We start from the raw sequence: 15,451 nt of genomic DNA on the forward strand, positions 1-15,451 counted from the left end.
CTGCTTGGTGCTGAACAGGTGGGCTTTTTAGAGCTCTTTCGCTGAAAACAGCTGCCTGTTATGCTGTGCCCTAAAACGACACTATGAGAGCGGTAACAGACATGAGCTGAACCTCGCTGTAAAGCTGAGAGAAACTGCAGAATTGAGTGATAATTCTCTGCAGGTTCATCACTACGAGCGACCCCTGTCATTGATGCTGCTTTAAGTGAGGACCATAAGTCTATCATAAGCAAAGCCTTATGTGGCCTACCCTGGTAGTATGACTGTGTGGTGAAGCAGTACCAAAAAACCCTGAAACATGTGAATCATGTTCTTTCTACATGAATAATTGGGTTAAAATAAAGTGTAGAAGTTCATGCTGTGTTTCAGCGAAGTGGGTCAGGCAGGGCTAGCTAGCTGGAAGGCATTGGTTAGCCAGCACACACCACACAGGTCACTGCTCTGCAGCACAGCTGGCATTTAGACCACAGACTGACCGGGAAGGAAGGAGGCAGATGGAGACACATAAACACAGTCTCACAGGTGCACATATGTGCACACATACATGTATCCACACACATTAATATGCTCCCAAATGTGCCACGTACACTCACAACAAAAATCGTGAATACTGATTTGCAATTAAATCAGTTTATATAGAGATGGAAGGATTTGCAACATAATTCAGACCGTAGAAACACAATCCCTAAATCTCTTTTTCCGGCAGAAAATCTCTTTCCCTTGCCTGTAAAACCTCTGGTCTCAGTAATTATTAATCAAAGATGAAGCAGCAGTGTCTACTCCATGTGTGGTCCCTGGATTTGCTTGTGTTTAATTAACATTTTCTCCTTTGGGTGGCGTTTTAGCTCAGGCCTAAGCCTTGAACACAGTCAGAAGCAGTCCCAGAGTCTCAGTGCTAGCATTGCTGCTTCTAGAGCAAGGTTCACAGAGAGATAAAGGGAGGGAGGGAGGCTGTGGGTCAGGTAGAGGAGGAACACTCTGACAAGTGCTATCACTGTGGTTTGCTGGAAAAAGAGGAGCTGGATGGGGAAAGATTGGTAATGAGTATGTGTTTGTGTGAACGACGTACAAAGTGTGTCTCGGTGTGTATGCTCGTAATTGTGCGTGGTACGTGAGTATCATGGATATTTTGAGAAACAAGTCTCCTCGTGTGCATGGTGTGCCTCCCTTCTGTGTAGTGCAGAGCTCCTGCTGCACTGCATGCTGAGGTATAACAGTGGGAGGTACTGAGTGGTACTAATGGTAAAGTGCAGACACAAATTCATGCACACAAACACACAGCAAGCCAGCTGCCTGTCTCCCTGGTGCATGCCAGCGGTGTAGTTTAGTCTAATTGGACAAAAACAGCAGCTCTCTGCAGACCGGCAGAACAGGACAGTAACTCTGTGACTTCTGCTCCGTGATGGGACTTCAGCCAAAAGCCAAATACTTCCCCCTCACACCGGCTTGTCCAGAATGCCAGTTTGCCTTAATTGGCGCTCAGCTGAGAGATGACGGGAAGAAGAAAAAGAGAGAGGAACTAAGGGAGAAAAAGCAAGGAAGAGGGAGGAAGGAAAATCTTAAGTGAGCATATTTTGGCAGGATTTCAGCTGGCTGATGGGGTGAGGAGAGGCTAATGTCAGTGGGGGGTTGGGGAACACACTGCGAATAAGCAACTGCATATCAGCTGAACTGAGACTTGCTGTAGCTATTAGTATGCATGCTTATGTAATATCAATTCTGTGTATTTGTCTGTTCCTCCTGCAGTTTAAGTGCGTGCGCATCAATACTGTACATTATGAACGAGTTTTCTCCAGCAGGGTGTATTGTGTTTGCAATATCTGTATTCCAGGAATGTCATTTTGTGCATTTATATGAGCTGATTTACATTCATAAATCATAATCTAAATGGGACTGACTGTCTCCCACACAGAGTGGAAAGACGATACGTTCCCCTCCGTTTGGCTGAACACACACATCCATCTACTAGCGTGCTTATCTTTTAGACAAGCCTTTAAATCCAGTCCAGTGTGAACGTACATGTGTGGATTTTATTCATCCTTTATATCACTGTAGCAGTCCAGGTCTCTATCTCCACGTCTGCACAGGCATACGTGTGCGGATGAATCATCTTTAGTGTGTCTCGTGTGGGAGATGGAGAGAGAGAAGGAAAGAGTGAGGGAGCAAAGCAGAGATAAAAGGAGAGATGAATGGGTGTTAATGCACGCCTCACCTCACATCCCCCGCTCCCCTCTTCAAGCCAGGGAAGGAACATTTTTTCCATATTTTTGTTAACACTCAGGGCTTCGTACATGTCTCCTGGGCCAATTTTGGTGTTCACGTGTTCATTCCATATTGAAACAGTGATACTGTAGATGTTGAACGTCAGGGCTGATGCACAGAAATAAGACTCTCAGTCACAAAAAGCAGTATTCAATATGCCAACCACATGTCAGATTTTGCCATTTTGTGTATTATAATAATGCCAGAGTGTTCACCTGTGAAATATTTTATATTCCAAATGTGTGTTGCTGTTATTGGAGACTAACATTGATCAATGAAAGAATAAAACAAAAAATGTTCATGTTTGTGGTGTGTTGAAGCAGCACTGCTGCCAAGTGAGTGAACCAACCTATCAACCTTATGCAACAAGTACAAATGCCCCCTACTGGGTGCCTTGTAGAAACACACTTTGGCATCCTTAAAACTTAAGAGCACATGAAAAAATTCCCTTGAATCCTTCATGAATTTTGAATGCGTCTCAAGAGCAGTGTATTCTTCATTATCTCCCCGCTGTGTAGTCGGTGTTTGTGTAGAACAGCGCAGGCAGCGTTCGCTCAATTTGCAATGCTTTGCCCTCGGATTCTTGTCTCGGTGTCTACGTTTTGTCTTGTTTCTTTTAAACTCTCTGTTCTGCTGTCAAATCCGTTGTTTCTCAACCCCCTTTGAATTGCGCTCCTATGTCTAGACAATGTTTGGCAGCCATATCGGCATCAGACAAGTGGAGACATTCAGCAGCAGCGTTCAATACTCCTCTGGTGAATTGCCCCTTCGATCACAGTCGCTTAGAGCATCCATTATAAGCAAAGAAAGGGAGAGATGGAGGGAGGAGGGAGAGGATTGTGATCTCTGTATCTGAGTGCTGCATGTGGAAACAGCGTCTGAACCTGAGAACAGATAATCTGTCACTGAGGTTTCTCTCACATGTGAACAACTTTCTTCTTTTACATGTTAAAGTGTCTTTAGTCTGACCTGTGTCTTTGTGAGTGATGGTGAGACTGTAAAGTCTAATGCAACTGTGAGTGTGTGTACTCTACTTGTGTGGCTAATGGGTGAGGCAGCCAGGCTTCTCTGTTTGCTCTCACTGTCTCTCCTGTAGATGACAGAAACATCCTGACAGCAATCTGCCACCACCCTGTCACTGTGGGGAGATGGATGCTGCAGAGACAGCCCTGCCAACCATTGAAGCACTTGACAGTGCACCTCAGGGATGTGCATGCTCATGTGTATGCGTGCTCGTTGGTTCAGTGCCAGCCGATACTCAGCCTTCTCTTGTTTCCTGTCGATGCCCCCGAAGAGGAACCTGAGCGGGCGCTCGTTTTTGTTGCAGTAACCAGGTGGTGATTTCCACGCTGTCGGATTGTTGCTCGTGTGAAAGGAGCATGGCGTGATGAGGGCTGCAAAAGTGAGATGAGATCACATACTGAGTCATAAGCTCAGCGGCTTCAGGCCGAAAACATGCTGTTTGTTGGTCAGACAATAATTGATTGGGTCTCAGTCAGAACACATTTCATAATGGCATCATCACCAACTTTTTTAGTTTTTCTGTTTCTGTTGGTTATGTCTTGAGTTGTTTCCTCGGATAAACTTACTATACTGACCTGTCCGCAGACTCTGATTTACTCTGGAAGGAAAGCTGATAAGTTATAATGTAGTGTTGATTGAGTTTAATGTGCTCTAATGTAAAGCACACATCTAAATATGGTACACTTAGGGTGTGTTAATGTTAGCAATTACACACCGTCATCAGCTTCCAGGTTCAACATAATCAGGACCATGATGATGATTGTGTGTGTGGGAACAGATACAGTCAGTGCTGTGTTTTCACCTTGAGTCACACAACCCCTCCATAGCAGATGCACACTCATATCACCAGTGTCCATGAACGCACTGTCTGACAATCTGAGCATTCATTCAATCTCAGACACACCTGCTCACAGATGCAAGAGAGTAAAATCAAGAAACGGCAAGTCCTACAGTGGACGTCCGGCACTGATGGATGAAATTTCTTTAAAACATATGCTTATTATTGTATTTGATAAGTTTACAGTTGATATTATGATATATAGCATGAGAAATTTGTCAGATTTTTCTATACTGGTATACCATTGACCATACAAGGCATTTTGTTTTCGGGTTGTTCAACTGTCATTCTTGTGAACGCAATATCTCAGGAACGCCTGTAGGGAAATACTTCAAATTTGGCACAAACATCCACTTGGACTCAAGGATGAACTAATTCGATTTTGGTGGTCAAAGGTCAACATCACTGACCTCACAAAACATGTGGAATTCATATGCTAATTTTGCCAATTTCACACAAATGTCTAACAGGATTAAAATAAGTGATGACATTTCGAACATGGAAGTAAAATGCAACTTGACTGGTTGGTGGAGGCATACAACCGCGAGGCGGTAATTCTAGTTTTAAAAACTAAATTTGAATAAAATTGACTATCACGATATATATTCATATCGATTTTATGTTGGCATTACTGCCAAGCTCGACTGTCACCATTCCCTCCATCTTCTTTGAAATCTCCTCATTAATCGCCCGGTTGCGATATTAATCATCCAGTTTCCGTTGTACCGACTCTTCGGCCCAAATGGAAATCAGACAGCGGGTTTCTGTGTGTTAATATTGCGGTATGAAATTATATACCGTGATTGAAGATTTTATCTGTATCGCCCACACCTATAGATGATCACTCATTCAGAAGATTGATATCAGTTCAATCTCTCCAGTAAACCTGGGATTTCCTTAGTCTATAGGTTTCTTTGGTTAGACTGCCCCACTATGTACTGTAATGAATTGTCAGGCTAAATGACTTGTGTTACACACACACAGTAAGCGTGCCAACATGCCAGCATTGTGAAATACGAGACCGCCTGCTCGCTCCATGGAAACAAAAAGAAAAAAAACGCTGGCTATGCTGGCCCCATGATCATAACTGAATACAGAAGTCAATATGGAGCTGTCTAAGTCAGGAACCTCTTTATGACCCATGAAGTGAACACACACTCTTTAAACTTGTCTGTGTAACACACTTACAGACGCTGGTGATGACACCATCTAATACAGTCTAAATCAGTCCTGCAATAAATCTTCGTTTCATTAGGATTATAATAATCTGTGTTTATTTAAACTAATTTAGAGAGCTGTTGATTCTGACTGTGTCTCTTAAACTAGAGATGTAATGTTCAGTTTCTTAGACATAACAGTCCTGCAATAAACCCCCTTCCTGATTGTTATGTTCCATTTCTATTAGATTGCATTAGTTATAGCCTCAGCTGCTAACGTAAAGGATAGCTTGAAAACAACCACATTCATGTAGGACTGGGGTCAGATTGTTGAATGCATTTTAATGCAGTTCAAGTTTGTTTCTCAAACCAGTTAATGTTACATTCCATCGCTATGGCCGTCGTCACTCTGGCTTTCAGCGCTCGTAGTGCTGCGCAACGTGGCTGCTGCATCTATTCTGGCGTCAATCGTGGAGTTGAAAAGAGGTTCTTCTCGGGTGTAATCGAGCTCGGAGTCCAAAACGTCTCCTTCACCGGGAGTTGTTTGGATTCGTGGCTTTTCTGAAAGCATTCTTCAGGTGTTTGATTTTACGTTGGCAGTGCTGCCATGCTTGACTTTAACCATTCCCCTCCATGTTCTTCACAATCTCCTCGTAAATCACCCGGTTGCTATATGAATCATCCAGTTTCCGTTGTACTGACCCAAATGGAAATCATACAGCGTGTTTCTTTTGTATTACATCCACAAGAATCCATTTTGCGTGTTGTTGGTCTTTTGTTGTTCTCTTCTTGTTGGCCTGTTGTCACACTTTAAAAAGCTGCCGTTGGCGCGCGTATGAGTACATACATCATTTAAGCCGAGGATGTGGTCCAGGACACATTCGCGTACACACTGCTAAAAGAATGTGGCCATATGTGGTCTGAGTCATCGTATCCCAATGTGTCTTGAGTGTGTTTACACACTAAGGTTGTGACGGTGAGGAAATTTTCTCACCGGTTAATAAACTTGTGACAACACCGGTGTTACTGATCACACCAGACATTTTACAAGAAAAGATGATTGTCAATATGTGTAGCGTGTTTACTTTGACCTTTAACGTCAGGTGGCTGTGTGTAGAGCTGTCAACTCTCTCTCGTCCCGTATGTGTCAAATCTGACTCCTGCTACTCTGTGCTGAGACTCCATACGGAGCAGACACTTTCAGTTTGTAGTGTCCGTTGTCCGACTATGTATTGATAACGTAACGCTGCTACGCGAAAAAATGAACTAAATGAGTTTTATTTCTTTAAAAAAAACAAAACGACGGTGGGGTTGTTGGTGGTGGTGGTGGTGGACCACTCAGGACGCATGTTAAAACCAGGTCTGAACAGGGCCACTGATGTCTCCTTACTGGGAAATACATGACACCTTCAACCCAACATGGTCTCTCCTCTGTAAATAGCATTATGTATCATTATAGACGTTGGCGTTAGATACTATTTCCAGGAGAGATAGATATCCACTAGAGCGCATGGCTTTTCGTCTGGTGTCGTAGTTGGGGACAGCAGACTAGCGAGGAAACAGAAGGGAGCAGAGGAAAAAACAGCTGAGAGCAGAGAAACAGAAGACAGGAAGAGAGAAAATAAGGGGAGTGGGAACCTTATCCTGGAATAGCCAGCAACTAGAGCTGCAGACTCCACCCTTCTCACCCCTCCCCGTACTCTCTCTCTCTCTCTCTCTCTCTCTCTCTCTCTGAAGCAGTCTCCTACTAGTCTGTCATTTGACCAGGCAGTTCACAGAGGCGAGAGCTCAGCACCAACAAGAAAACAGAGGGAAAAAGAGAGACAGAGGGAAGGGGAGCACATTCAATGCAACGATAAGCTTGCTGGAATGTTTCTTTGGCTGTTTATCACCATCTGTAAAGCCCTGTGAGTGTGGATTTCTTCTTGGCCGCTGCTTTTGTGGACTCTCTCTTCTTCTCGGTCTGGATGTGCATGGGCTTTAAGTCAGTCTGCAGTCAACTGAGGAGGAGGAGGACGATCAACTGACACCTTTTGGGGGATTTATACTTTGAGGAGTAAACCTCTACTTGTGTGAGGGTGAGAGAGGAAGACTTGAGAAAGAGACGGGGGTGAGAGAGAGAGTGCCGGGCCATGCCCACCTCCGCTCATGGTTCAACAGCATGAAAGGGGGTCACCATCACCATCGCCACTACCGAGGCTGTGGCTGCCAACACTTGTTCCGTAAAGTCCTGGCCAAGTGTGGCTGCTGCTATGCCCGAGTCAGAGGTCAGTGTCACACACTTAAAAATTGTTTTTTGATTTTCATCAGCCTCAGTTCCCTTGAGGTTGATGCTGTACTTTAAAAAAGCGTTTGAGAGTCTGTTTTCTTTGTGTGTGAGTGTGTGTGTTTTTGTTGATCGTACTGAACTGAATCAACAACTCCTCTCCTCTCCTCTCATTTAATACCTCTACATTCACTCGCTCTCCTTTTCCTCCACATTTTCTTACATGTCCACCCACCTCTCCCTTATCTCTCCCTCCATTCCTGCGAGCGTATGCTAATGGCTTAAGTGTAAGCTTCAATCCTCTCCTCTCCTCTCTCTCTCTCTCTCCGCCTCCAGCTAAAGCAACAGATGTGTGTGTCACATACACATCAGAGCAGGCGAACAAAACAAAAGTGCTTCCTACAGATGACTACACAGTGAGGAAGAGGAAAGAGGACATGCATCACACATTCTTCCATTAAAAATAGAGGAGAGAGAGAGTGTGTGTGTGTGTGTGTAGGGAGCGGGGGGATTTGGAAAGTCATCATGATGAGTGTGTGTCAGTCAGGTATGTGCAGCACGTGGATGGATGAAACACACAGGGGGGCTGAGCTGAAACATCACTCTACCCCAAACAGGGAGAGCTGAACAAAACAGCGGTAATCTCTCCCCCTCTCTCTCTCTCTCTCTTTCTCTCTCTCCAACTCTGCTGTTGGTTGTAATGAAGTGCAGCAGCAATAGCAGCAGCCCATTAGAATAGTGTGGTTGAGTTAAAGCAGCGGGTGGCGTGATATGTAATAACAACAAGGCTGGTGCCGCATTTTTAGAGTTCATACAAAACTCAGGACTCACTGTAACAGAAATCAAATCTTTTCTCACTGTCCTCTGTCTCGGGCGGACACATGACCTCTTGTCACAGTGGCTCGGAAGTTAAAACAACAACAGTGACTAATAGCACCGTATGAGTTTACGCTGCCACGCTGCGCGTTTGTTACCTTTTTACAAGCCTACATCAAAGGGATAAACAGTGGACCCTACCCGCTGAGGCTCTGCACATGAAGTAGGCTTTCATATTATTGGCCAGCGTTGTTGGACACATACCTCAGATTCCTTCAGTTTTAATCTCTTATGAAATGGATATTCTCCCTTTCCATAGCCTGCAGCAGCTCCCCACCTTGTTATCATAGCAAATACACACACGCTTAGATCATGATGTCTAAACATGTGGGGGGATTGGAAGAATGAGACATTTCAGGCTATTAAAAGAAATCTCAATAATCATATACAGCTAGAGCATTGTTCCAATAATCCAATAGTCTTTAGATGTTATATAACAGGAGGCTGTTTTTGGTCCAACATGACAAGATGAGATGTTTTTAATTTTACAGTCAGATGCAGAAAACCTCTTGATCTCATTTTACAATCTAGTATGGGCGTTCTACCCCCTCTGGAGAAACCACATTATAAAACTACAGTAGTCTCTTAGAGTAACTTAACTATTAATGTGTGCTCCATAAAACCTCTTCACAGAGCATGTAAAGTACATTTCTATGTTTCTGCCACTGGTTTGGTCCCACTAGGAGCTCACATAAACTCCTCACCAATACTTTAAAGCAGTTTCTATAATTAACACAATGTCGGTGGGAAAAGGGTCGGCTGTGGTGCACTTCTTCTTTTTATCTGATCTCTTTAAAAGTCTGTCTCTTCTCTGACTTTTTATCTGATATATTTGACTTTTCAAACTCATGTACTGTGTCCTTCTGGAGGACCCCGTTGTTTCTGTTGTGGTGTTTACAGGAAAAACACAGAACAATACAGGTCTGACCTCACTAGCCTCAACACTTTTGGCAGTCCCAAGACAATGTTCTTGCATACCAAGCATGTCACAGGATCAAATAATGTCCGTGTTTGACTGTAGGGGAGCTTTGTTTTATAATAAACCACTAGCTGACTGTGTTCTCCAGGCTGAGATAATCAGGCTCAGAGTACTAAATAATGATTTGGTGAGAGTTGCCAGATTTCTAATGTGACTCTAGCATCAACAACAAACAAAGACTTTCCTCTTTAGTCATTTTCATCTCCGTGACAAGCTGTCTTAGTCTATTGTATCAGACTAAACTGTTTACGATGCATCTGTTTCATTGATACTAAAAAGGCCACTCCGCTGACACAAGAGGAAATGATAGTGTGCTGCGTGATTCATTCCCTACGTAGGCATAATGGCACTTACTTGTACGCTGGGTGATTACACACAGTGCAGTATGCCATTATGCCACACCATATGTGCATCTGGCGTATACGCCTCCATTCACACGCAGATCAACACGCTCACATGTAGCAATAAGGGACTAAACTTGAAGTGATTTCAGCTGCTGTCACTCAGATTAAATGACCATCAGTCCTGCTTCGAGCCAATTCAATCGTATGCAGAAAAGGGACTGCAGTGCGTCAGAAAAACAGGCGAATCAATGGCTTTCTGTGGCCTTATACTGCCTGACATCTTTTTTCACTTCTTAATCAATGTGTAATGAAACAGGAAAACAGTACAGTCCTTAGCTCAGCATGGTAATGTGTGATTGTGTGTAGGGGTTTGTTGTTGCAATGCGTGTGTTGCAGGTTTATTACACAACTGACAAGTGCCAGAAGACATGAAACATAGAGTCAGAGGAAATATGACAATATATAAACATGGGTGCAGGGGGGAAGGGGTGGGATTATTGATCTGAGCAGTACTCGGCATGATAGAGGAGCCCGGAGAGATGGACAGGTGGAGAGATGGGTATAATGAAAGAGAAAAAGCATGCATCATTTTAGCTCTGATGTTAGCGCTGCTCTGCACGGCACATTAGCAGATTGGCTGCCAGAGGGCCATTAGTGAGGGCTGCTTCCCAGCAAATACTGTTGACAAACCATTCAAAAATAGATGGTGTGCCATAGTTTGATATTGTCTTCAGTCAATTGACTGCATAGGCCAGAGGGAGGAAATACAACCTGTGGATTCACCAACTCAGATCTGGTAGGAGGGTTGTGGTTTGGGAAATGATTTCAATGTGTGAAGGGAAAGTTGGAATAAAGCAGATAATATCTAATATCTAAGGAAGGAATTCACATGAAAAGCAGGTACACTCCCAATGATGCTGGTAATGTTTTCCTTATACATAAATGGTAATGTTAAACATGATATACCACTGCAGTCTACACAATCAATTCTACATCACATCTTTACTGCAGCACAGCCTCCTACACACCTAATGGTATTTGGGATGCACCCTGAGGTAAATCTGCCACAGACAGAGAGAATAAAAGAAAGATATGGAAGGGATGTGGGTATAAGATCACACTTGAACGAGGCCGACTCACTCTTCGGGGGGCCTTTGAAAATGCATTTTAGACCGTGTTAGAGTAAGCACAGTATTTCTGTGTGTGAAATGTGGTCTAAAAAAAGCATATAAGCTGAATGTGTCATAGAAAATATATTTATAATATGGACTTTTTAAGCAGCTTATATGAAATATGAACAATTGAATTAGACAATGCACTTCTGAAATGCTTTTCAAATTGGTTTACATTTGCAACAGTTTTAAAAGGCATTTGAAACACATGAAGGAGCTTTACCTCTCTGTCTGGGAGTTTAGGTTAAAGATGACTTGGCTGCAGATGTAACAGCGGCATAGCAAGCAACTAAAAACAACTTTTCCATCTGTGGACCCATAAACATCCATCTCTATCCCTCCACAACTACATCTATCTCCTTACTCATATCACTCTCTTTATCTTTCGCTTCCTTTATGTTCCTGTACGGAAGGAAAAGGCTGCTCTGTACGTGCATCGATGTGTGTTCCCTGTGCATCTGTGAGTGTGCTTATCGGTGAGTGTTGGGGGCTAGTGTTGATTCATGCATGCAGTGAGTTAGGACAAGGATCCCCCCCAGCAATGACACACACGCATACACATAAGCTATGTTTACATGGTTGAATGGCAAAGACAGAGAGAAATACATGAAAAAGTGTAAAAAAAGAATTCAAGGAACATTAAATGGAACAGCCTCACACTCTATTGCTTGTCCATGTGTGTCCACCGCATCGACACACACATGCAAACAGACATACATATAGTCAGTTCATTGTATATGCGTCATTGGAAACATACTGCATAATTATAACTACACTGTATCTACAAGTCATGGTCCAAATAATCTGCAATATAATCCAATACGTTAGACCTGTGATAAATATTATGTTGTGAAGTTGTTGAATTAGGGCTACAACTAACAACTGTTTTCTTTTTTATTGATCATTCTGCCAATTATTTCTTTGATTAATCGACTAATCGTTTCAGCTATATTAAATCGCATACTTTGTAAAGTTTCTCTGTTATTTTGTTAAAATAAAATACTTGATCACTGTAGTAAAATCATTTTTGTCCCGTCGCCCCTGCTTCCCAGACCAGTCAGAGTGCGTGATGTGTTACAGCCCCTGCAGGTGGAAGGGTTCAGTGTCTTGCTCAAGGGCACTTTAGCAGTGTGGTTGTTTTCAGACGCAGGAATCTGATCCCCAGGTTTCCCCGAGACCCCCCGAGACCCGTAAATAATTTTGATAACAAGTCATCGAGTGTGCTTTTGACAGAAAGCAGCCCTGTTGGCAAACGTGAGGGGAAAATTGCCGCGACAGAACCGGCGTGTCTTTTTATGTCTCAGCTGGAGAACTGTCTTTGTCATCAGCTTATAAGGCAGACCTCAGACATTATGGAAAAAGCAACAAAAATAGATGAAAATTGAAGGTATGCTGCTGGTCTGCTGTGGGCCTTGTGTTCGGCAGTCCGAGATATTTTTAAACTTTGCACCCGAGCCCACCTTCCACCTCGTCATCTCCTCTTGCCCTCCCTACCAACTCCCTGTCTCGCTTCTCTGCCGTGCAACTGATCTCCTCCATATTGTTTCTCTCTCGCACATTCAACAGAGAGAGAGAAATGGTGTGAGAGAGAGGATGAGGATACTTGGAGCAAACCAGTGCTCCCAGTCTCCCAGCTGTATGAAGGAATTACACGGTCTAAATTTTGGGCTGAATGTTGCGTGATTGGCCGGCTTGGAATGTGAACACCAAGTGGAGCATTAAGATCATTCCCGGGGCATTCTCATTTCTCTCATCCTCCTCCTTTTCCCTTCGTTCCTCTCTCCCAGCTCTCTCTGTCTGACTGGTCGGCGTACAGCCAGTCAGACGGTTATTAATTATGTCTTCTCCCCTTTTCATTTCACCATCTCCCTTTTTTCACAGTTCACTCTCCTTTCCTTTTTGCTCTACTAAACGTGCCCTTGCCCTGACATACTTCCAGGGCTCCCATGCCCCTCTCCTATTCCATCTCCCACTTTCTTTCCCCTCTTCCTCGGGCCTCTGTTTGTAAACGTGCAGAGAAGAAGAATGAGGGAACAAATTATGAAACACGGGAGTGCATTCCATACCTTGTTTAGAAAGAATTCTCCTACAGCGCGGAGGGGGAGAGGAGCCACTTCCCCCTGCGATCCTACCCCCACTTTCAGCCCATATGGCTCTTTTTATGTCTGCAGTCTTTAGGGGTGTCTATGACATTTTGTTCTTACTCTATTAAAACTCTCGTTTTACTCCCTCCCTCTTATGTTCTGTTAAATCGTGCTGTAATGAAGTGAGATTGAGTACAGTGGAAAAAAAACGTGTTCACTTTCTATTCAGAACATCTTTTTTAACATGCCTACTGTAAGTCTCAGCGACGGGTTGACTACACCGATTGCCTCAGTGACCCCTCAGGCTGTCAGAGTAGAGAAGAACTCTGATTCTGGCTGCTCTCCTACTGCGGTTCTCCCCAGAGAACACTTGATAGAGGCCTCGCTGAGAAACTTTCTAAAACTGTGCACAAAGCAAAGCAAACAATGGAAAGTGACATTATTGAAAATGATTTGGAGTTGTGTTGAAAAAGTGGGCTTGAGTTACAATCCAGAGGAGCTGAGGATGCTGATTCTATATGAGATGACCCTGAGAACAAGTGCCTAAAGGTTACCTCGTTCTTTACAGTTGTGTGAAGTATGTTAAAGACAGTCCTAAGCCCTTTGGTTACACTGTAACTCAAGAGACATAAAGATCATTATATAAAGTGTTGCTGTTGTGTGTTCTGACCAGAAGTCTCCCTCGTGTCTTTCTGTGACCAGAGGCTGGTTGTACAAGTTCATCAGTCACTTTTAAGAGCAGTGTGTCGGATCTGGCGGTGAGGTTGCAGATTGCAATCAACTGAAGCCTCTCCCGTGTGCCAAGCGGGTAGAAGGACAACGCTGGCCGAAACGAAAATGCGAATGGCCCTCTCTAGACCCAGTTGTTGTAAGAGTAGCTAGATCATTTGGAGCAGAGCCAGTGCGTAGAGTGTGTGTGTGTGTACAAGGGAAGTGAGTGGTGAATCAAGAGAGAGAGAGCGGCGGTGATGGGAGCGATTAAGTTATCGATTCCGGCCCAAGCAAGAAAAGCTTTGTACTACTATAGAAACATGGCGGTGCAACCTGGCGGACTCTGTGGAGAGGACCCTCTCCCTATGTAGATATGAAGGGCTCATTCTAACGTAACAAAAACACGATTCTTATTATCAGGTGATTATACACTAAAGAAAACACTTATTAATATGATATTTCTGCCACTAAATCCCCCTAATTGCTACACACTGTTCCTTTAAGTGTCTAATTATTGAGTAAGTATTGCTAAATCACAAAATGAATACTGGGTAAATCATGACTAGCTGACCTAGGTTCTTGAAAAAGTACAAGGAGTTTTAACTAAGAAGGTCAGTGATAGAGAAAGCACAGGATGGAAGAAAACATTTCCCTGCTTTGGTAAACTTCTCCTCTTGTTTCTGCCTGCTCCACAACATTGTCAGCAAACCAAAATTGATCTCTCTTCCTGTCCTTTGTCAGCAGACGACATTGATTGTCAGTTGTCAGCAGGTACCATTGATTGTTACCACAGACACACAGCTCTTAGTTCTGATATAGCCAGCAGATAGTCTATCGCGGCTAATACTTCAGGTTTAAAATCAGTCTTGGTGGCCTAGCAGTTAAGACAAAAAACTACAAACAACTGCTGCGACACATGTTGAACACCTCTCTCTCTCTCTCTCTCGCTCTCTCTCTCTCTCTCTCTCCTTAGAGTTCCTGTCAGCATCTTCACTATAAATTATCTAATGAAGGAAAAATGCTCCCTCTTCTCCCACTAAAAATCTTAACAATCATTTTTTATTTTTGTGTAACTGTGTAACTCAATGTAGCAGCAAGATGACCATAACTACTGTATAATAAGACATCACCCCCAGGCTGTATCAGTAGTATGTGTTTCTGTGGTAACATTCAAATGACACTTACTGACAATGGGAGAAAAACATGGGCTTAGTGTTTGCTAACAAAGCAGTTCAGTGAGCAATGAGGATATAAACAGTTTTTAGAGACTGCAATAACCAGCTGACCATATTTGTACCTTTTATAGTGCTTTGCTTTCATCATACCAATAGAATTCATAGTACAGACTCCATAAATTAGTCAACGCTGTTCAGTCCGTGGACAGATTTGCAGGTGGACCTGAGCCCCAGGTCTTCCTGTTAACACTTGAATGGATTTTGCGTATTCATAAGACGCCCTCTTAATGGCCACATGGAGAGCTCTTGCTCCAAATGCAGGATTTGATCTGAAACAGACAAAAGCTGGCAGGTGCAGATGATTTTCTTGAATGCAGAATTAGCTTTTCAAAGGCGTCCTTTGTGCACACGGCATTGTTTTATAAATAAGGCATAAAAAACATTTAGTGGCGTGTTACTGTATAAATATTGATGCAAATCAACTGCTAATTATTACACTTTGTGTTTGTGTGTTTGCCACAGTCAGGCAATGTGTACATGTGTAGGTTGATTTCATGTCTTGCT

At 43.3% G+C, this 15,451-nt stretch overlaps 1 protein-coding gene across 4 annotated transcripts in view; it reads left to right on the top strand.

Moving 5' to 3' along the window:
* Positions 1-15,451, top strand: part of arhgef25a (Rho guanine nucleotide exchange factor (GEF) 25a) — a 47,518-nt gene that overhangs the window by 5,702 nt on the left and 26,365 nt on the right. For 2 of the 4 annotated variants that reach the window (XM_074644379.1, XM_074644380.1), the window contains exon 1: positions 7,018-7,547. The exons of the other annotated variants lie outside the window; for them this stretch is intronic. In XM_074644379.1, coding sequence (XP_074500480.1) covers positions 7,442-7,547 — 106 coding nt within the window. In that variant the 5' untranslated portion in view covers positions 7,018-7,441. Of the gene's footprint in view, positions 1-7,017; positions 7,548-15,451 lie in introns of those variants that run through there. 4 annotated transcript variants of the gene reach the window in all.

This window comes from Sebastes fasciatus, chromosome 8 (genome assembly GCF_043250625.1).
Source record: "Sebastes fasciatus isolate fSebFas1 chromosome 8, fSebFas1.pri, whole genome shotgun sequence".
Taxonomy (NCBI): domain Eukaryota; kingdom Metazoa; phylum Chordata; class Actinopteri; order Perciformes; family Sebastidae; genus Sebastes; species Sebastes fasciatus.